The sequence below is a fragment of the Chlamydotis macqueenii genome, chromosome 3 (genome assembly GCF_036417535.1).
Source record: "Chlamydotis macqueenii isolate bChlMac1 chromosome 3, bChlMac1.mat, whole genome shotgun sequence".
Lineage (NCBI taxonomy): Eukaryota > Metazoa > Chordata > Aves > Otidiformes > Otididae > Chlamydotis > Chlamydotis macqueenii.
Window position 1 is genome coordinate 53,820,721 of NC_141558.1, and position 23,915 is coordinate 53,844,635.

Consider the following 23,915-nt stretch of genomic DNA (forward strand, 5'->3'; position numbering starts at 1 on the left):
ACATTTTTTGCACTAAAGTCATAGAATCATAGAATAGTTTGGGTCGGAAGGCACCTTCAAAGGTCCCTGCAAGAAGCAGGGACATCTCCAACTACATCAGGTTGCTCAGAGCCTCATCCAGCCTGGCCTTGACTGTTTCCAGGGATGGGGCATCCACCACTTCTCTGAGCAACCTGTTCCAGTGTTCCTCCACCCTCACTGTAAAAAATTTCTTCCTTACGTCCGGTCTAAATCTACCTCCCTCTATTTTAAAACCATTACCCCTTGTCCTATCACAACAGGCCCTGCTAAATAGTTTCTCCCTGTCTTTCCTATAAGCCCCCTTTAGGTACTGGAAGGCCGCTATAAGAGCTCCCCAGAGCCTTCTCTTCTCCAGGCTGAAGACCTCCAGCTCTCTCAGCCTGTCCTCGTAGGAGAGGTGCTTCAGCTCTCTGATCATTTTTATGGCCCTCCTCTGGACTCACTCCAACAGGTCCATGTCCTTCTTATGTTGGGGGCTCCAGAGCTGGATGCAGCACTCCAGGTGGGGTCTCAGGAGAACAGAGTAGAGGGGCAGAATCACCTCCCTTGACCTGCTGTCCATACTTCTTTTGATGTAGCCCAGGATGTAGTTGGCTTTCTGGTCTGCAGGTGCACACTGTCAGCTCATGTTGAGCTTCTCATCCACTAGAACACCCAAGTCCTTCTCCTCAGGGCTGCTCTCGATCCATTCTCCGTCCAGTCTGTATTTGTACCTGCAGCAGGAGCTTCCATCCACCAAATCAACTAAGGTGTGCATCTTAAAAGCAATTGTATCCATCAGAGAATGCATATTAAGATGACAAAGTTGATAAAACAAAGTCTGAACTGCATTTCTTTGTTTTTGTCTGTAATATTATAAATAATTTTATTTTCCTTTAGGAAATAATATCATTCGTTCAGTAAGACAGCAGGTATAGGCAGCTGCAGAAGTAAAGTCTGAGCTTTTAACAGTCACACATTCAAAGTATTATTTTAAGCCAAATAAAGGCATATTTCTGAAGATGGATTTAACTTATTGGCTTGAATAAGCATTTGTACCTCAGTAAACTATGACTAATGACTCTTTTATGAATGTGATGAAAGCTTTGTATGAAAATGTACAAGCATGATAAAGTTACAATTGTGAGCTATTAAGAAATCACTCCAATTTTACAAGTTATACGAAATACCGTAACTTGTGTTATTAAAAAAAAAAAAAAAAAAAAAAGGCAAACGCAGTGATTAACATGCCAGTACTAATGCTAGTGACTTCTTTCGAAAGTATGTAACTGTATCCTTCATTTTGGACACTGAGGCTTTTGACTAGACATCTGCGCACATAAAAACACAAGACACTCATTCTCAACAGGGCAGCTCCATCTTTTGGAGATGTTAAATAGCAGTTTTCGTTTCAAGTTTAAGACACTAATAATCATGAGGTCCTAAAATTAACAACCTTCAAGATAATACTATAACCTTGTAAAGGTCCATCTGAAAGATAAAGACTCCTTTATAGGTATGAGGCCTAATACTAGTATCAGTAATAACATTTCACAAAATAAAAGGCCTTTTCTTCACCTCTAAAGCACTAACTCTGGAGCCTCAGCGTCATCTTTATCAAACAATTACTCCATAAGCTTAGACATACACAATAATTATGCTATTACAACTACTGAATGTGCTCCTCTGCTCTTCAACTCATCTGAGATTGAGGCACAGACTGTCAATTACATAGAGGTCCCTGATGATTTCAATTAGACACCAAAATACCTTCAGGATCTGAGTTTTATCACTTCTTTTCACAATATTTAAGCTCACAACAACTTTTCAAAGAAATATTTACCAAGCATCGACTCATTCTCTTAGAATAACCCAAAAACTCATCTGGTTTACAAGCCAGTACACAACATCCACCATCCCTGTTTAATATGCAATAAATACTGATTGTCCACTATAAACTCATAAATCTTACTTTACTACGCCTCTATAATAAAGCCTACTGTATAGCGTGCTAATATATATACATACCCAATACTAAAATGTGTATGACAGCATAGCAACATAAACAAAGAATACCATAAACATCGCTACAGTACGTACTCTGGTGAAATAAGGACTGCAATGAAAAAAGCTCCCAGTTTAATGAGGTCTTTGTTCTACTCTGAAATATCTTGTTCCCCTGTTAAACTCTGTCGATTATTTTGAATAACAATGTCTTCATACCAGGAAGAAACCTGATTAAAACCAAAGCCAATTTACTTACTTTACTTCCTACTGCAAGGCAGACCTTCAGTAGAGCAGGTTACTGTTTAAAGACTCTTAAATTCCTTTATTATACGTATAACACAAAGGACTGAATTCTGTAGTTTATTTGTCCATTGAAGCTCTTACAGAGCACGTATTTTCAAGGTTTCTAAGAATTTTCCCCCTTACTTCCTTATATTTGAAAGCTAGTAGAACAAGCAATAGAACTCTAGAAAGTATGGCCTGCAAGAAACACTGAAGACACTGGAGGGTTTTAGCCCAGGGAAAAGATAACTGAGGGAAGATACATGAACAGTCTTTTAGTATGCAACAGAAAGACAAGAGGGCAATTAATATCCACACATCTTAAGGAGAAGACAAATGACATCACCTACTAAAACAAAGACAACTCAGGCTGGACTGTAGTTATAAAAAGACTGTAAAGTTCCCCAGAATCTCGTTCCAGAGCGCTCCAGTTCTTGCACAAGTCACAGGATCTGCAGCCCTCCCTCTTGAGCTGCATCAGCACCAGCCACCTTGGCTCCAGCTGATGCTTCTTTTATCCCCACCCTGACTGGAATTCAGGATTAGGCATGACGAAAACTTTCCAACAGTAGGGAAAGTTATTATTCTTCTCATAGAATGTGCAATCCCCACTACTAATTTTCTGACACTAAGTTTGTCAGAGAGCTACTTGATCTGCCTTGCAGTACGAAGGGACAAGAGGACCTGTCAAAGTCGATCCCCAATCCATTTTTTGTTTCATTTACTTGTAAGGAATAAAGTTCTCCTTTTGACTACTGACTATAACCTTTAAGCATCCTGACCATAGGTCTTTCTCCCATTTTTAAAAGGCTTTCCAAATTCACTAGGGACCCAATGCAAACAGAAGACCAGTCAGCAGGATCTGTTGCTCAAGACTGCTGCTTTCAACATCAAAGGGAACTTTTTTTTTGGCACGCACCGCTTCATGCCCACGCTGTAATAACCAAAGCCAGAGGCTCCGCACGGCCAGGCCCGAACCCCGCGGGGCTGGACACAGTCTCCCCAAAACGCGAGGCCAGGTTACCCCTGCCCAGCTGCTTCCAGCACGGCGCTCAGCGGCCGCAGGGCCCGGGAGGGGCCCTCGCTGCCACGGCGGGCAGGGTCCAGTCCCCGCCAGCCGCCCCGGCACCTCCCCGCCGGAGCAGCACGACCCCCAGGGCAGCAGCCCGGAGACCTCCTCTGCTCCCCACTCCTCACCTCCAGCTTGTGGTTGATCTGGGAGACGGTCTGCGCCTTGTGGCAGAGCTGGGCGAAGCAGGAGCTGAGGCTGGTCATCTTCTGCCGCCCCTCGTAGGTGATGTCGGCCTGGTCGGGGTCGATCTCGCCCAGGAGCAAGTCCACGTCCACGAAGGCCTTGTCGAACTCCTTCTCCAGCACCTCCAGCCAGCGGAACATGGACACTCCGCCGCCCGCCGACGAGGCCGAGCCGGCCGCGCCCCCGCCGCAGGCCCCCGCGGCGCCCGGCCCGCAGGAACCACCGCCGCCCGCCGCTGACATGATGCCGCCGCCGCCCCCTCCCCTCGCACGGCTCGGACCCCCCGGCAGGGTAGAGCCCGCACCGCTGGCCTCAGCCCCCGCCCCGCCTCAGCCGCCCCCCGCGGCCCGCTCCCCCTCCCGCCCCACAGGACAAGGCGGCGGCGGCGGCGGCGGCAGCGGCGGGCCCGACCCGGTTCCACCGGGGCAGCCGCGCAGGGGAGCGAGAGGAATGTGCCCGGCGCGCATGCGCTGCGCCGCTGACAGGCGGCTTCGGAGGCGGCGCGCCGTCGCCCGGCGGCCAGTCAGCGCGCGGCTCGTGCTGCCTGCCACAACTCCAAGCGGCGGCAGGCAGCAACGGCCGAGCCCCAAACCCCCGATCGCGGCCGCCGCGCTCCTCTCAGTCTGCTTCGCCAGGGGGCGCTCCGGCGCGGCGGGCCGGGCCGTTAAGGGGGCGGAGGGGCCTGGCCGGGCCCGGCCGGCGGTGGGGAGGGGGAAGGTCGGTCTCACCCGGTCCACGTCTCCTCGTTCCTGTGTGCTCGTCTCCGTGCTGGGCTCCACGTTTCCAGGGAGCGGCGGCAGGCGGGACGCGTTCAGCCCGCGTCTCTCCCGCTGGCTGCGAGTAACGGCCCCTCCCGCCCTGCCCTCTCCTCTCCTGAAAAAGCTGCTCAGAAACGCCCGTGGCGTCAGGCGCCGCCTAAACGAAGATTTTCACGAGGAGAAAAGTTATTTTTGCTTTGCGTTTAGCCAGTTCTCAACGTTAATCTTGGTGTGCAGGCGGATCGCCGGCCCCTGGGGAAGCCAGCCAGGCGTGCCCGTGGGATACCTGCCTGGGAACCCGCCTGAAGCAGTGGCGGGATGCGGGCCCGAAGGGGTCACATCGACCTGGCGATTTACCTTACAGCACACCGCAGAACCTTCCAGGAGCTTCCAGAAAAGTTACACTTTTGGGGAGGTTCAAGAGACTGAAGGAGTAATAGCTGGAATACCAAGAAAATTACTAAAATGTGCACATTTTCCTTCTCCTCTGGGAGCAGGAGAGGAGAGAGAGGTCTTCACGACTGTTCACAAGCGCAATGAGCAGGTGCAAACCACACAACTGGATTTGCAGCTACACAGTCATCCCTCCTGTTCAGTAAAGACACCAACTTCCAAGTACTATATAAAAAGGACAGCCCCAGGCACCTTTGCATCTCTAGAAGCACGGCTGAATGCAGTTATACCCATATAAAAAGTATCTGCAATTTTAAGCTCATTCTGCTTCTGGAAATGAAAGAAATTTCAGGGAATAAGCTATATCTACATGGGTGCTTTCTCCAAGGCACTCACCTTGGTTACAGCTCATCTCCTTTGAAATACTATGACTGATTCCGATGTTTATTTCAGTGGGAGCTTTATTAGCAGGTCTTGTAGAGGTCTCCTGCAGCTTGGCTTTATTGCGTCAAAGTAGTAATTCCACCTCAAAAGAGAACAAGGATCATTTTAACCCAGATCAGGACCCTAATCCTGCCTACCACACAGCCCCACAAACTACTCTGCCAGTATAACAGAGGGGCAGCACAGGGGCCCTCCAGTCAGCAGAGGAGTGGGTACCAAAAAAATGGACCCCTGCACACCTAGTCCCTGGGCTGTAGGGCATCCTGGGGTGAGTTTCTTTCCTTGCTTTACGTTGCATAAATAATTGATCAGGACACAGAGTGACAGAAAGATACCCATTTACAGCTCAGTAGTTAGACCACTCACCTGGAATGTGGAGAGCTATGTCAAAGCAGAAAAGAACTATATTTCCATCTATCTGTGCTTTCAGAAGAGCTGGGTAAAAGCAAACTGCACCACTAACAGTAGATATCACATTTCCTCTGGGATCTGCTATCGTAGGCTTGACAAGAAGCTTACAGATTGTTATTAGAAACCTGCTCATTTGCCCTTCACTGCTCAAATTGCCTGCACTGTAATGGAAGGTAGGTAGTAACAAACCGGGCCTCTGTGCTCTTACTGTTAAGCCAAACCATGATGGAAACAAAAGTTAGAAACACCTTTATACATAGCCACAGAAAAAAAAACCTGGCTGAGTAAATTGGCACATTCAGAATAGTAGCTGAGCAAAGGGTTTAAGTGTCTAAAGTCACACAAGTGCTTCTGAGTGAGCCCAGCTTAACAGAGCATTTGCTTGATCTTCATTCTAACATTCATTCTCCAAAGCCATATCGACTGTCTTTTACACACAACAGCATCTGATGAGGAATCACAGTATTTGCTGTATCAAAAGCTAAACTATAATTATTGTTTAAATTAGTTCAGCCACATAGTAAAATTAATTTTTTCAGGGCTACCAGTTTTTATGTTGGTTTTGATGTGAGGTAGGTATCACACCAGAGAAGTACTTATAGAATAAAGTTACATTCTTTGCCTTTTTTTTTTTTTTAATGGAGCCGTAATCTATCACTTAGCCAAGCATTAGAATTTTCTGATAATATATCTCAATCCTGCATTTGAACAGTATCTGCCTATCTTGACAAGGAAGTTTCCCATAGTTACTATGTAACATATCTATAGCAAATACTGCCTTTAAGAACTTACCCTTAGTGTAATTTATATATGATTGCCTTAAAAAAAAAAAAAAGAATCACATATCCTCAGTTTTTTTGTGTCCTTTCCCTTTAGCTTAGGGGTTGGTCCAGCACTACCTTAAATGGTCCTTATCTACAATGGTATCAGAGTTTTGTGGTCATTAGTTTTAATTCTTTCATCCCTTATCAGTGCTACCTTTGTTTTACATATTCCTACATTTCACAAGTCAAACATGGTTTTGTCTCTGCTTATTCCACTCTAAGATTAGCTTCTTAAACACAGTTCTTTCAGAAGCCTCCCTGCAGCGTAGTATCTCTCCAATACCTGCTCGACTGTGGAAAAATGAGAAGGAATGCTTTATATTATTAAGAAAATTTGCAGTTGTGACTCCAAATCTTAGTAAATGTAGTTATCATAAGGTACTAGTTATATTCCTCACTAGAAATAGTATGTTAAAAAGGGGTTGAAATTAAAAGCAGATATCACTGATGTATGGGTAAACACATAAATAATTTAATTATCTCAAAACTGTACTTGTATGTCCCCTAGAAAATACTGATCAATTCCAGTTACCCTTGAAATGCCTACCAAAAGCCCCTAGACAGCGTGCACTCTGTTCTGTAAGCAAGCTGTGCAGTAATTATGGAACTGAACCTAAGAAAGGTTAGTAGTTTTGGCCTTCAGTTAGATTAAATCAATTTAAAGTAAACTGTAGTACACTCTACCCTGATAACATCAACAAAAGAATTGAAGAACATTTAAAGAACAGCAGTAATTTGAGTCAACTGATCTAGCAGTAAGAATCCTCTCTACAGCCAAAAGATATTTGTAACAATCAAATGGTTGCAGCAAGTTATATGTCAAGAAGAATTTAAATTTGTTGAATACTTTTAATGTCAAAAAGACTTCACTGAAAGTTTCCTGATGTGCTCATTTGACCTTATCTATCACGTGGCAGAGCTGGTGAAGCTCATCCCCAGCTAATTTCTTCACATATAATTTATGCACATAATTTCAGTTATTCTAGGTGAGGTAGAGTGTAGAGAATGTGAGGTGTCTATGTCACTCTGCTATTAAGTACATTTGAGTACAAACAGTACTTTATAAATTTAAACCTATGTACTTCAACTGATTACTGGAGTACCTGATAAATTACCTGAAAACTTACTTTGTGCTTAAGAGTAAATGACCTTAAGCATGAGGAGGGCACATTTTCATACAAAACAAAGCAAGACAATATCAAAATCAAAAGGAAAGAAAAAATACACAACTTCGATCAACATCACTGCTGCTGTATATTTGGTATCTAGGGTCCATGCCAAGGCTGGGAAAGTGTTGTGTGAGATATTCTACAAACCTTTGGTTAGACCTAGCCTCTGCACAAAGAATTTACAATATAAACACATGTGTTTGCACATGAAGGTCAGTTCACCCAGAAACGTCTGTAATTGCAGCTGCCCAGCTGTGCATGCCAGGCTGCAGCGCGTGCACATGTCAAGGCCATCCTCTGTGTGGTTAGCGCTGAAGCATCTTGAGTGGTTTGATTGCATGGGTGCTTGTGCAGTCACAAGCTGGGAAACCAAAGGGGAAACAGAGAGAAAACAAATAATATCTTGCAGTATCAAAATATGGGAGGAAATTGGGGTGATAAAGCAAGATTTTTGTGTTCTAAAAAAGGAGTTAGACTAGATGATTAGAATGTGCCTTTCTGAAGGTTTTAGAGGAAGTTATCCATCCGCACTGATACGTAAAGAAACATACATTTTCAGTTGATTTTACAGAGAATTTTTGCTAACAAACCCCAGATATTTTAGTTTTTTACATTTTAGGTGATTCTGGCCTTGCAGGCCTAGAGAATTCATAGTTGGCTGACTTTTACAGTTCATGCAATGAGTCCATGCGTGCAACAATTGACTCGCTACTGTTTTGAGGGAACATTCACTCCTTTTTGGTCTCTTTTTACAGAAGACAACTTCCACAAGTCACTTATTTGGACTAGTTTTTCTTTTTCACAGTGCTTATTGTGGTCCTATTTCTGTGCTTATTTCTACATATATGCTTATGTTTAAGTCTTCTCATTCCAAATTTTTGTTTTATTTTTGAAATGAATAAGACACGTGCCAAAAATAGTGTCAAAGAATGACACTGTGTGCGCACAGTGAGTATAATTTTGAAAACTGCTATTTCAGAGTCCACATCTTGTTGAAACTGTGCCTCGCAGTTTGAACACTAGATAATATTTTACAGTTTAAGCTCCATTCTGGTTCTGTTGGATGCACAGTCACTAGCCGGCTGCTCTTAAAGGCTAAAGACATCCACAGGAAATGTCTGAGGCCAGAAGTACCTCACTTCATACAGGACTCTGAAAAGCCCTTACAGGTCACAGTTGTCAATGACTGACCTGAACCGCTTTTGTGTGTGTAAAACCCTGGAAACAGAATTGCCATGGTTCCAGTGTCGATTGGATGATCTATCCCTGCCACCTTACTTTTAGGTGGTACTGCAAGAGGCACCATCTCACATAGATTAATTACAGATCTTACATTAATTCATATACAAAAGACCCATGTGTTTAAATTCTAGGTTGAGAATGGATTAGGCCATTATATCTGCCCTCTTTATCTCCCCCGCTCCTTTCTTTTGTGGAGTAACTTGGAATATCATTACCAGAAAACTGTCGTCATACCATACCACAATCTGTGGTTTTATGGGCACTGCTCTCAGTAGCTCACTTATTAATGAACAACAGTTCTCCATCCAGTGGATGCCATTAGCAACAATACTTTGAAGGCAAATTACAGCAGCATTACGAGCATATGAGTATTAAATTATTTAAACTGACCTTCTCCATGTGGGTGCTGGTTATTTATTGTTTGTCTGTTGCCTGCCCCAGATGCATCTGATCCTGGCAGCACACCTCAGCACTATCATAGAACTGGAAATGACTAAAACTCCTTGATACGTGATTTTTTATTTAACAAAGGTTCACTCCTTTTCAACAGGTTTCACTATGCTGGTTCCTCTGGAATGCAAACATGCCACAGACAGGCAAAATGTGAGAAATACATAAGAGGTTATCACTTTCATCTCCTCTATGTAGCCAGCATGGAGGAAGAATAGGAAACCTACCTTATTGTGTGGAGGAAAAATCCATTTTAAGTCATCCAGCAGCTGTTCCCACTGTATAAAGATGACCTTGCCTGGAGTCAGAAAGCACATTTCCACATGTTATGAAAGCAGATAAAAAATATTTCCACTAAATTCTTGGCTTATGAAGAAAATTGAGACATCATTTTCAGACAGGCCTCTGTTTTTGTGAAACTCTACTTGCAGTTTTATTTTGTAGGAATAAACCACAAAATCACTTTTGCTGAATTTATAATCCTTATATTAATTAGATATTATTAATTTGCCTAGACTGCATCTAGGTTAGTTAACATTCTTGATTCAGTGTAACCCTCTGAGGCTCTTTGTTTAAGAAACATTTCTGTAAAGCAGTTCAGATTATTCAACAGATGATTCAGGGTAGCATAATGTTTTTAAAAACAATGTTGCAATTGTTTCTCTTAGCAGCTTGATGCACTCTGGAGAGAAGTGCTTGATTGGAGATAACCTTTGCAGCAGACACATGCCATTTGTTGTCCCTATGAAGCACTGGTCCAAATCCAAGTTAAAAACCTCCAGCAAAAAATAATTATAAATTCGCATGTACTCAGTGGCAGGCACTTGATAGCATATGGCAGCTAGAAATGCCAAGGATTCTTTAGAGCACATGCCATCACTTAGCAGCTCCTAGTTGCCAAACTGCTTGTGCTTGTGTCATCCCTCAGGGACCAAGCTCCTACCCCTGCCCTCTGCAGGCCCTAAACTGGTCTTTTCCTGCAATTTCTCCTTTCCATAGATGAGGGACACCCTACTGTAAGAGCTCAGCTTCTCCATGTCTTTTGTGATAAGACTGCATCTTCCCTTGTGTGGTCTGTGCCATCGTGTACATTATGAGGGATTCACCTTCAGATTTTATGGGCTGTCTTAACTCAAACATTTCTAAATGCTCCATATCTGCAGTTTTGCAGATTCATTCTTCTAACTTTAATGTCATCTTAATTTACATGATTTTCTAAATGTAATCTTAGGTTAAAAAAATATGTCTTGACATACATCTGTGTGCTTTTGTCAAACCTCTGACTTTGGCGAAGAAGGAAAAGGCCCAAACACCAGTACTGTAGCTGCTGAAATCTTGCGTGAGGCAAGGCTTGTAGAGAAAGATAATATGTTTATTAGACTAGCCGATATTTTTGGGAAAAAAAAAAACCAAACTTGACAGTCACATTAATCCTTCTTCAGATCTTAAGTAAAAGCAGCAATCCTGAAAGATCTTCTAACTTCCATCAACACAAGCTTACGTTTTGTCCAAATTTATCCAATATATTTTACTACTTTGCCATGAGATTCTGTAACCAATCTCCATATTAAATGCCAACAACACAAAAGAGTCTGACATGGACTTTGGGTTTAGCAGGTTTTGATCTGAAGTGTTTACTTTTGATTAACGCACACACCATGTAGAATGTCCCTGGGACTTCTCACACGGGCAGGTTACAAGTGCTCTCTTTCATTCTTTCTGACAGAGAAATGACAGAGGGGACTATCATGCCATTAGTCCCATACAGGGATCCCCATCGAAAGGTGTGGAGAGTTTACATAAAAACTGCTGGCAGGAAATGGCCACTAGTGATTGACTTTTTTAACATCCCTCTGCAAGTCATGGGCCAGCAGTGCTGCTTCCCCACCGGAGATCCTGGAACGTTTCTTCACCTTTTTTTTTGGCATAGCTCGCAGCTTTCTACTAGGCTTACGCTCGTACAGTCCTGTGACTCTGCGTCAGTTCTGTTGCCATCAGATCTCCTAGAATCAGTTTAAAAACCTACAGGTCATAGTTTTGTGCAAAAGCAAAGGCATAAACTCTGATGGACATGTGTTAGAATTTGTACAGAATAGATTCAATAGAATCATCTTTTATAGCTATCACTTTAAAATGCCTAGCTGCTGAAAGCAGACATATATCTGAAAGTAATGGATACATAATATCATTCTTGATTAAATAATTGTTATTAATATCACATAAATGAACTGTTAAACCAATAAAGTTTCCTTGCATTAGTTTAAAAAGATCAAGGATATAGATTCTACTCTAAAATGCAAAGTGCCAAGAATATTGCACGTTACTGTGATGTAAACTTGTAACTACAGCTGTAAATTCTGACATCGGCTGAGCGACTTAAAATTTACAAAATAGGGAAGGATGCAATGTATAGTTCTTTCTTAAAAGGATTCTCAGACTGACTGTGCAGTACTCTAGAGGCCTAAACTGCAAACCTTAGAGTTTGATTTGCATTTCTTTTGACCCTCCTTGAGCAAAAAGCATTTTATTTTTGATGAGATTTTTGAGGAACACAAGTACCTACATAAGATCCTGACCATTATCGGCTTAGTGACCTCAGCATTTAAACTCAAGTCAGGGGAAAAATGGGATCAAAGACGGTTCCAGGGCATGCTAAAATATACCACAAGTAGCTGGCAGTATGCAGAAAGGTTTTACACTTTTGTCTGTTTTACACTTTTGTTCTGACTCTTTTAGAAATAAAAAAAAAAAAAAAGAAAAAAACTAAAAAACACAAACCAGGTACCAAATGCTACATCAAAATATGTGAAAATATTTCTTTTAAAGCACTGTTGCTGATGCTACTCACCCACCCATTTTTGCTCAATTGATCACTGTGCATAAGTCAGGCAGAATTTTTCCGTGTAGCGTGTTAAACATGCTAATTTGACAGGCTGTTTTAGGAAAAGGTTTCTGCTCTTGCTGCTTGGTTTAGCAGATGCTGGGTTGCAGTTCTGTACTCGCAGCGTAGGGCATTAAGGGGACAGGATTTCCAGGAGGCAATATGGCAATTGTCCAGTGTAAACCCAGCTGCACCCAATAGGCATTCCCATTGAGGACAGTCCCCAGTTCAGTTATCCATTTGTCAAATCAACTTGACATCATCTTCTGTTTAGAAAAATAACTGGCCCTGTTCTGAACTCAAGGAATAGGATTAGCTACTACCAAAAGTACAAGAGGATGGAAGGACACAGGTAACAGTGCAAAGCAGATCAGTGTGATAAGATACAAACATTTCCTAAGTACACTGCTTTCTACCTTGTAAATTGCTGAGTACAAAGGAAAAAACAATGCATGAAGGTTCCTAAAATAATCACAAGTCAACCTTTAAATCTGTAGCTGGCACAGCTAATAGATACATGAGAGAAGCACTAATAAGTAGAGGGAAAACTCTGAGGGGAACTTTAGAATTCTCCATCTGTCATGGGGTAAATAGGTCTTGTCCTCCTGATCATCTGCCTCTTGAGTTATACTAAAAGTTTTCATGTGTTTGACTTTTGTAATTTTCAAATACAAGAATAAATAAACTTTGATTCATGTGAATTACACAAACACAGGTAACTTGGATTTTTGTCCAGTCTTTACAACATCTGTACTGACTAGCAGCACTCGGCTGTAGCAAAGATATTCAGAAAGTGAATAGAATGTTTTAGCTTGAAAAGAATAGCTGCCTGGGTTTGGATTTTTTTTTTAATAATGCAAGAGGAAGAGTGAAAAAGCTTCGGTGTTGGTTGTAGTGGTGTTTTTACTGTTTCTAACACTGGGTCACAGAAGATACAAAGGTTTTACAGCCTCACTATAAAACAGCTCTTTATCTTTGCTCCACTAATTCTGTGGTGTCACTTTTAACAAAACTAGGAAACTGGAGATAATATGGGTGTTTGCAGATTAGATGTCAGGTAATAAATAACACTAATTTCACATACCTACAAATGTAAAGGCACCTTATCACTGTTTAAATTTCTCACTCTTTGTAATGCTTGCCAACATTTTAACCCAGGTAAATTACGGTATTGTTTTTGCTGTTTTTCCACTGGGATAAAATACACAGTCATAATATCCTTTTATCAGATTTCATAGTATAAAAGGACTTTGGTGCTTAATTCAGGCTGTATGTTTCTGAGGCAATTTCAGAGCTCCTGTTTTTTAAGATGTATTTATCTTCCCTTTTAGTCATCATCTTTTCTTTTCACAGTAGTCTAAGTATCACTTGCCCAAGAAGATGTAGCTGCGACCCTGCCCTGTCAGTGCAATGCTACAGAGCTACAGAGATCCCCAGAGAGATTCCTGTTACCGCCAAGAGACTCTACATCAGCCACAGCAAAATTAAACAACTCCAGGTAGGAAAAAAATCCAGTGAAAATGCTTTCTTTAGAGTCCTGTAACCGAAAGCTGTGTTTCCCAGATGGTGGTGACTTTCAAGTGAAGGGAGAAGCTTATTCCACATTCTAAAAACTGATGAAATGGTGCCAGATCTGCTTTTATTTTTACTTACTTTGTATGTAAAGATATGTAAATATATTCCTATAGTGTTTTCGTTATCCTGAGGTCTCTGAGCACCAGTTCACACTGCCATTATGACATTTTATATGCAACTCAAAAAGTAGTAATTTACAGCTTGGAGCCAAATGTTGATTTGTATTTTATATAGTCAAATAACCATTGACTTCCAGAGCTGTTTTTTGACTTGTTAAAAGCTTTTACTGTTTTTGATACAATGTAATACTTTTCCATAGTAAATGGAAAGATTTTATGTAGCCAAACTCATTTCCCTAATGAATGAAACTGAAGTTCTTTTCCTGCTCTTGACTTGAAAGTGTCAGGTGCAACTTGTCTTGGAAATGGCAGAGGGAGTGAGCAACCTGGACTTGCTCACACATTGCTAGAGTCCAAGGCAGAGTGTGAGATGTTTCTAAAAGCAACGGTCGGCCTATCTAATAACCCATATGAACAACAGCAGCTTCTAACTGAAGCTGCCAACTACTTCTGTTATTAAAAAAATTTATTCTGGGCTTCTTGAGGCATCACTGAATCACATTATTGTGATCAGTTTATGCTCATTTTGCACTGCACTCTGGACTGGTGCTTCTCTGTTTCTCCCCTTGAAATACATTTATTTAATAAATATAACTTCTATAGAAAGAAACAAGGGAAATACAACCACCTGTATTATACATGCTTGCCATGTATCAATTTACAACAAATAATAAAAAATGTTCTATTCAGAAGAGACACATTTTCTCTTAAGTATACTTGTTCTTTTACAAAGAATACAACTTTAACTGCTCTGAAATGCATCTTTGATTTTGCTCTCAGGATTGAATGACATGGGCTAAAAGGCAGCTTAGAGCAACATCTGGGATACCTGTTGCACACTGAGAAATAGTAATTTTGTAATTTAACTCTGAGAAAGAGTTTACTTCTCTTTTAGCTGCTAATAACATCTCTGGTTTCCTTGGTTTAGCTCCCGTACACATAAGAGTCAAAGTTCATTGGTGTGATTTAGCTATATTGATGTACTCTAATTAAACAAAAGGTCTGTCAAATGAATTATTAGGAAATACATTTTCTGTGGAAAAAAAAAAAAAAGTCTTATTTCCTTTCCAAGATAAGGAAGATGAGCCATTTTTCCTTTCTTAAGTTAGATGCCCATACCTGTCAGCTACTCCTCAGTCACTAGTAAAGTGGTCTTAGGTTCTGACTAGAGCAAAAGGCACATGTTGGTTATCAAGCATTTAAATGTTGGATATAAGTGAACAGAGTACTGGCATAAATGTTTTATGACTGTTCAGAACAAATGGTGTGTGAAACCATCTAAAGAGAGAGTTTTTCACTATATACATTAATTCCACTGAGCAATCGGTATGCCTCACTTCTACTACTGACTTTGCACTGAAAGGAAATAACTCTTTTCAGGCTGTATGCCTGTAGTTATGTAGATTCTTTTCTTATGATTAGACTGGATCTGTAAATATATTTTCCACTTTTCTTTCTGTGCAACAAATTATGCTTCTGGGGTCTTAATATCATAAATGCATATGCTTAATTTTACACAGCTGAGCAATTCCACGGGCACATATTATAGTGCTTGTAGAAAAAGGTTTGATTTCTGCTTGTAAAATACATGCCTGGAAGCACTAAAAGAACTCTATAGATTTTTGGGAGGTTTGGTTTGGTATTTTTAAATTCCCTCATTTACCTAATCTTAGAGAAAACTACATATTTTCAAAAAGAAGTTGAAGGGAAGGGAAGCCTAGAAGCCTAGACTTCCCGCAGCTGACCTCCAAGAGACTTCTATATGTAAGTATTTACACGTGCTATGGTTTGGCAACTAGCAGCCTCAGAAGAATAAACAAATACTGTTTCAACCTAAGCACTAATTGCTTTTGAACATTACTTTGCATTAGTCATTATTAAAATTGTAAAGAAATGAAAAAGAAAAGTAGATATGTTTGTATGCTAAATATAGTATGTTTTAGAATCATAGAATAGTTTGGGTTGGAAGGGACCTTTTAGAGAAAAACAAGAAAAAAAGTAGATCTTTTTTAGCCAGATCAACTTTGTATTTGTTCTGACAGGGTTGATCATAATTGAAAACACTGGCTGAGATTTTTGCTTTTGGTATTTTTAAAAAATGGGGTTTGTTATAAGCAGAATTCATAATAAAAATTATGAATTAGCATCTTCTTTCAATAATTTCTGACTGCTCCTTGATCTGAAGACCAACTGTAACGTGTTTACTCTCACTTTAAGATTTAGTTTATTTCTAACTGTATTTATACAGGGGTTTTTATCTGCTGAAACAATTGTTTCCATCTGCCCCCCACAATAAGAGACTGATTTAAGACACACTTATAAAAAATCCCAGTTCACAAAAATTCTAAAAGCAAAAAAATAATTTAAATTACAAAATCATTTAAATGTTTCTATTAAAACAATAGTATCTGAGATCCATTTTCAGGAGATCTAGTTTTTAAAATATGAAACTTTATTAGTATCAATTTACAGACACCCCAGTTAGAGAATAAAACATCACTTTGTAGCAAGAAAAGATCTAATAGGCTTTCAAATGTCTGGATTCATATTAGAAAGACTGGATTGTTTGTAACAGCATGGATTAATGTTTAAGTCTCAAAACAACATGGTCACAAAGCCTAGCAAAGCATACCAAATAGGTGGAAAACAGAAATTATAATAAGCCTAATATAATTACAGAATGAATGTCTGTACATTGACCTTCATGTAGCTCTCTGCCACTTAATAAGATGAAAATTAAGCCTCTTAGAGACAGAGCAGTCACCTGAGGAAAAGCAGGCAATATTGCTTTTGAACTTACTTATAGGAGAAAACGTGTTGAACTTATGAAGGTTCACATTTATTTAAATTTCCTTAAGACTTTTATCACTTATATATGACTATGCTTTTATGCTCTTGAGCAATGCAATTCATTCCTATAGGACTTCTCGTGATAGAGTTTTGCAAGATTAGCCTCCTAATTATAACCAGAATTGGACATCCAATTCTGTAATTGCTATATAGCTATATATATATATAAATATATAAAACCAAAACTATCTTTATAGAAAAAAATAGAAAATGATCAACTTTGTTCTTTACTGCTGAGAATATAAGCTTTGTTATGGAGGTACATTCCCACATTGAACTTAAAAGTAATTGATAGAGAAACCTGCATTAATAGAGGTTCCATATCTATACTTTCTCACTAACTGCATCAAATCTTACAATGCTCAGAAAGTACTTTAAAGAGAGAACAAATGTCATCATAAGCTAGCGACAACTAAGGATACCAAAGCAAAATGAAATCTGACTCCCCTTTCACAGCTGTTTGGGCTCTAATTTTAACAGAAGTTAAAATGCTGGGTTTGTAGATAAGGTAAAGAGAGACAACTCAAAAACAGGCAAGACTTAGATAAATTAAGCTAGAAGGAATCTTTTAAAAATCACCTTTATAAGCTGATGCAAATGCTGCAAATTTAGCAACCTCTCAGAGAATGCTCATGCTTATACACAGATGCATGCACACAAATTTCCTTTCATTGGCTTCCATTGAAATTAGTTTTTGCAAAATACTATATAGCAGCTGTTTTAGTTCATGTTAATGTCAAGGAAATCACACTAGGAAAGGACTTTGTACTCACTACCTCTGTTCTTAAAAGACAGACACACACAAGTATGACAGCCAGATGTGTTCAATCAGCATCCTAGAACAAAATTACTACCTGGTAACTGAGCTACAAAAGGATTTGTGCTGCCTTCCGTGTAGATTCCTGACTGGGATGAGTGGTTCTGCTGTAGAACATGCTTTATCGCTTCTCTTAATGAGAGTAAAATGTGCTGGTAGCAACTAAGCCCCAGGGGAAATAGCATGAAGACTACAGCGTTAGTTTAACATCTCTTACTGATGTGGTACTCCTGAGATCTGTACTGAGAAGTTTATTGGACATGGGAAGGGAAAATAGATGAGGATGCTCCTTCCCACCTCTCCCATGCAGAACACCTGCTCATCTTGCTCTGAGATTTCAGTGATTCCCATATAAATTAATTTTTAAAAATTGAGCATCTAGGTCAATGGGCAGCATCTCTGATAATTTCAGAGAACTACAACTATTGTTTAAGTAACTGATATGGCTGGAGGACTCCTGGGGTCATTCTCATTGCATGCTTCTTCCTATCTCAGCTTGGAGGAAATTGCCAGATTCACTTGAGTTTGCTTCTTAACTTGAGACACAAGATGGCAAGCTTTGTAAACAGGCAGGTTCCAACAGAGCAGAAAAATAATTAAACAATTAGTATGACTCTGCATATTACAGTCACCGTCAACATCTAAGTTCCATTTACCACTGCAAAGTGTCTGTTTATTACTAACTACCAAAAACTAAGTTCCTCTAAAAGCAATCTGTTCCACAGAGGTGATTCTCAGACCAAACTGATCTGACACTTTTGGTTTGGTCATCTTAATACATGAGGTTTTTACTTTCAGTAAAAGGAGGGAGGAAATTAAGAAGTAATATAATAGTCAGCTATTTGTTTCCTGACAAAAATTTATACTGGGGACAAGCGCTGATATCCATGTGTACTTCCTCTGGGGACGAGACGCGGTGGTGACAACACTGCTGATATATGGAAATGGCTGTATGATGAACTCAAACCTGCACCAGCAAACTCTGTTGAGCACAGTGAACATGTAAAAACCATTTATTCTCGGCAAAGATTTCTGCCACTGGTGATATTAGCTCTCCATTTTACATAGGCTATCCACTAGGCAGAGATAAAAGCAATATTCCTTCTTCTAACATATGTTTGCTCAAAACCAGGCACAATATAGACTTAAACAACAAAATTCTAGAAATGTAAGTACATGCTGGCAAGCCACAGGTACCAATAGTAATATCTCTATCGTTACTGCTCCATTTCTCTTAGTTTCTTATTCTTTAAGAATACACACTAGCAATTGCCAGTGCATTCAGAAGAAGTAACCAGTGAGGATATCAGTAAAAGGATGGTGTACTATCACATGAATTATTTTTTTCTCTTTAAGATTACTGACTTCAGGAGAATGTCAGCCCTTGAAGAGTTGGTCCTGTCATGCAGTGGCACAGAATCAATAGAAAACAACACTTTCAAAGCTCTGAGCACCTTGAAGTCCCTGGAACTCTACAAAAATCAGCTAAAGCAAATACCCACCTTCCTCCCATCTGGCCTTGAAATTTTAAAGCTCGCTGATAACTCCATCAACACTTTGCATGCATCTGATTTTGAAGGTCTGATGAAACTAAGGGTGCTTGATATTCGGAACAACTTGATTGTGACTCTGCCTGCGAGTGCATTTTCCTCCCTTTCCAATTTACAGAGTCTGATTCTGGATGGCAACAACATGGAATCTGTGTCTGCACCACTTAAGCTTCCTAGGCTGAAATATCTGAGCATGGCTGACAATAAACTGAACTCTTTCCCAACCAGCTTCTTTGCATCTTTCCAAAATCTACAGTTTCTCAGTTTAAGCGGCAACTTTCTGACAAAAGTGCCTCTTGACTTACCTAAATCCCTGCTGTCTCTAAAATTAGAGAAAAACCAACTCAAAACAATAAGACTTCGAGACATGAAACACCTAGAAAACCTGTCTGAGTTCTTCTTGTCAGAAAATCAGCTAACCTCAATAGATGGTGCCCAGCTTCTTCTTAATTTAACAACACTGGAGCTCTCTAAAAACCAGCTCCACACAATGCCACTCAGGCTGCCCGGCAGACTGCAGAAACTCGACTGCAGCAATAACTTGATTCAAAGGGTGACAGCGCAGGACTTCCAAGGACTACAAGACCTCAAGCACTTGTTTCTTGACAACAATGCTGTTAGCATGTTTGAGGCAGGAGCTCTTCAGCAGTGTGCGCAGCTTTCAAATCTGGCACTGGAACAGAATCTCCTCATTTCTATTCCGCTGAGGCAAGTGAATCTGAGGACAGCTGGTTCCCAGGTGTCATCTTTCCTTCCTTACGTTATGAGAATGAGGGCCAAGCTGGAAAAAAAATTTGCATTCAGACCCAGTCATGGTAGAAGTCTATCAATACCATAAACCCATTGCCATAACTGGCACTAATTATCCTCAGCATAGAAGTAGAGCTGTTTTCATTAGATCTGTGGCCCCTAGTGAATCTACTCATTTCACATCTCTCCCTGCCAGTGAGACCACTTTGTTTAATTAGCACACGAATAAAAGGAACCTGCTAGGAGAATATAACAGAATGATTACGGAGAAGTTATACTGCTGCTTAGATTTGTGTTCTCCCCTAACACAAAATTAATAGAGCATTCAATAAAAATGAAAGACAGCAATTTTAAAGCTGATGTTTCTACCAATCCACACTGAGTTTATTTTTGTTGAAATATTAAGATTTCAGGAGCTGAGTCTGGTAAAAAAGAATGTGCTTTTTCCGTGGATATTAGCATTCCCAACTTCATTAAATTCACATATTACAAAGTATTTGGAATGCATATAAGCTCTCTGGCTCTAGGCTATAAGCAAAATTCCAATCAAAGGAGCACAGAAGAAACATCCCTTGGGCACACTGTGTTCATTAATGCCTGGCTTACAGGTTCTCTTGCATTCATCTGAGTGTTGGTCCTGTTCATTATCAGAGATGGTATGTTAAGCCAAATGGATGCTGGTCTGATATAAAGTGGCAATTTTATTATTTCAAAAAGCTGTGCAATAAGATGACATTAAAATAGCAATGTAATTCCATTAACATCAACTTCCTTAACACAACTGCACTATTAAATTTTATTTTTATGGCTTGTGGACAGGTTTAACTAGCCCGAATAAATAATGCAGTAAAATTTCAATTTGTTTAGCATCAGGTCCTTTAGCATTTGAATCTATTTGGCAGCAGCTTTATAATCAGATTTAGTGGTGTATAAATATTTGATTTCAGTCTAGCTTGACAGAAATGTTTAATACTTTCTAGTTACTTTAGTATTGTCCAATCCATCTTATTTTGCAACCTTCGTAGTCAAGAGAATTAACAGGAAGGTGTTCTCTATTAGCTATTAAACAGTACACCTTTTAAGGAGATACTGGGGACTTTTATTTTCAACTCAACAATTAATATAGCTTTCAATTGGAGACTGTAAACATAAAAGAGGGAAAAAATGACAAGATGAAAAATTTATGTACTTAATTTAACTGTCTGCTGGTCACCAGGTACACATGGATACACAGAAATAGAAGTATTACTTCTGACAGTTATCTGAGAACTCAGTCACTAGTGTCAAAGGTTAAAAAATATAGTTAATGTGCCACAGTTAGTAGGTCTTAGCAGTTATTTGTCAGGAATGAGGACGCTGAAAGCTTCTTTTGTTTTATTTTGAGAATAAAATAATTTGCAACAAGTCCAAGTATTTTCTGGACTCGTACAGAAGAGCCCATACTCTATAAAATCGCACAGGGAGTGGTGAAAATGCAGGGAAGAGTCTGAGGATGCTCCCTGGGGCAGCTGCATCACAGTATGGCTGCCATGGTTAGCTCCCGAGTGTACATGGCTTCTCTGCCAGCAGCAGGATCACTCATCGTGTACTCCTGTGTCATTATTTTCTCAAGATCAATGCAGTCTGAAGTCAAACAACACAGCCGTAAAGCCTAAGTCCAACATTAATACAGTAAGACTCTGCACAGGTTTAAGGACTTGCTGGTCAGGCTTTAGACTGTAACTGCTTTTGATAAACATCTCAGGTGATGTCCTACTGCCTTTGACATCAGTGGCACTAGAGTTTTACCCCGGAGGACCCTTTTGACATTACAGTGTCATACTGGGCAACTATAATCATCGCTTGTGGTTAGGTTTCAAAACAAATTTATTGCAGTCACATGCATTTGGTAAGATCAGATTTTGTGGAGTGACTCACCACATCAACACATAAAATTCTCATCTCCCCCAGGAAATACAGCACAATACAGAACTGCCCTACTCTTGAAATAGTCCCACTGAAGGTGTGAGATTTACACAAATATGGCAACCACCTTTCAGCCTAAGAGGATAAACTCAGCTTCATAAAAAAGAGCCGGTGAGGATCACAATGTACCCTCTTAATAATTGTCAAGGGTATCTCCTATCATTACATTGAGATAAACTATCACATCAACCTTCACCGGTTGTGGTATACTGCTGTTCTATTCTAAATAGCTCTTGGTAAAATTACTTGAGAGTTACAGTCAGTAAGTTCCCTTAAAATCTCTTGCCATAATTCTTAATCTCATCACTTTGCATACAACTATAGTAAAATGATTTTTAAGGTACTTTCAAATTTTATTAAAAATACTCCGTGCCAATTAACTGGCTTTTCTGTTAAGCACTTGTCACTAAATAGAGCAGGAGGAAATTAGAAGATCATAAATGAGAAAGACTTTTGAAATAAAACAGTCATATCACATAAATTTGTAAGATGTATGAAAATAAGAATGATACTGACCAATCTAGTATCGTATCCAGAGATTATAGATATTTTCTTTTAAATTTAATCAGTTCTGATTCTTTAAAGAACTATTTTGAAAGACCATTAAAAAGCATTTCTGTTTTCACTTTTGTTGATTTATTAAACAGTATATCATCAGATGGGCTACTTCAGTGATGATCGACTTTTGAATCTGATGGGAGTAGGAGAACAAAATCGAAGATAAATTCTAGGTCTTTATGAACTGAACTAAAAAAACCCTTTTAACCAAATTGTATCTAGAAGTACTTGAAGGAACGGTGTTGCCATGCTTCTCTAAACTTTTGGTCTTTCCTGCTGCTGTAATTTAGTCATTGGTATACTTATGGAATTAAAGAGTAAAAAATGTGTTTTTAAGCTTGACATTCAATTGAACATATAACTTTCTTCATAGTACAGTAGGACTAAATTTGCTGTTTAGTTCAGTTGCAGAAACACAGTCAGTACAGGTCAGAACTGCAGTAATTTGGGAAAAGAGTTCAAGTGTGCATAGACAGTATTACTATAACTTAGAAAAAAAAGACATGAATGTTTCAGGACCAGATCTTTTTTTTTCAGAAGATTGCATTTTTGTTAGTGATATTTTTATTTAATATGTCAGATGTGTCTGGGCAAGTACCTACCACCAAACACCACTTACACAAACAGAATCAATATAATGAACATAACACCTTTGTGTTGTTTTATTTTTATTCAGACTTCCGGACACCCTTGCTAGATTGGATCTAAAGGGAAATGACATAGAGGATGTTGGAGAACAAGAGCTGAAGGATTTGAAACAGCTTCAGGTTCTAAACTTACGGAACAACAAAATATCTGCCTTGGATCGCAAAGTCTTAGAGTATTTACCTCGTCTCCGTCATCTGTATTTAGATGGAAACCCTTGGAACTGCACCTGTGACCTTCTCAGAACCAGAAGAGCGCTGGTGGCCAAAGGAACGGATGTCAGGGGAGGGCAGTGTGTGGCACCAGCAGAAAGCCGAGGAGAAAGTTGGATGTCTTCCAAAAAGATTCTGCAGCAGTGTGAAGATAATGTCTCTTCCATGGAAAGAGGCAAAGAGGACAAAAAGAAAATGAAACCCAATGAGGCCTCCACCATTGGAGTAAACACAGATGATGATTACTATGATTATGAATTAGATTAACCCCATGGTTAATCAATGGTGAACCTTGAAGTTGATAGAATCATAGAATGGTTTGGGTTGGAAGGGACCAATAAAGGTCATCTAGTCCAACCCCCCTGCAAGGAACAGGGACATCTTCGACTAGATCAGGTTGCTCAGAGCCCCATCCAACCTGGCATTGAATGTTTCCAGGAATGGGGCATCCACCACCTCTCTGGGCAACCTGTGCCAGTGTTTCACCACTCTCATTGTAAAAAATTTCTTCATGCCCTCTACCACCAGCATCTCTATTGACAACCAGCCTGCTGATCTGCCATTAACTTCCTCTCTTTAATTTGTACTGTAAGAGTTAATTGCGGTGACAGAAGGGCTATAGAAAGGATGCCATTTTAAACTGAAAATCATTTTAAAAATAAGTTTTCTATGCCACTAGTACTAAGTAGTTTGAGGGAAGTAAGAATACAATTACTATCTCTTAGAAAAATTGTTTGTAACTCTGTATGGACCTTTTT

General features: G+C 39.9%; 2 protein-coding genes across 4 annotated transcripts in view; one reads left to right on the forward strand and one right to left on the reverse strand.

Annotated features, from left to right (window-relative positions):
- GOPC (golgi associated PDZ and coiled-coil motif containing) overlaps positions 1–3,802 on the reverse strand; it is a 29,256-nt gene extending 25,454 nt beyond the window's left edge. For all 3 annotated transcript variants that reach the window (XM_086745178.1, XM_086745177.1, XM_086745176.1), the window contains exon 1: positions 3,487–3,802. In XM_086745178.1, coding sequence (XP_086601304.1) covers positions 3,487–3,786 — 300 coding nt within the window. In that variant the 5' untranslated portion in view covers positions 3,787–3,802. The remainder of the gene's footprint in view (positions 1–3,486) is intronic.
- On the forward strand, positions 3,788–23,424 carry LOC104485809 (nephrocan-like). The gene is made up of 5 exons (XM_086744594.1): positions 3,788–4,735; positions 10,962–11,019; positions 13,448–13,614; positions 18,834–19,735; positions 22,977–23,424. The coding sequence occupies exons 1-5, from the start codon at positions 3,788–3,790 to the stop codon at positions 23,422–23,424; spliced, it is 2,523 nt and encodes an 840-aa protein (XP_086600720.1).
- The last annotated feature ends 491 nt before the right edge of the window (positions 23,425–23,915 follow it).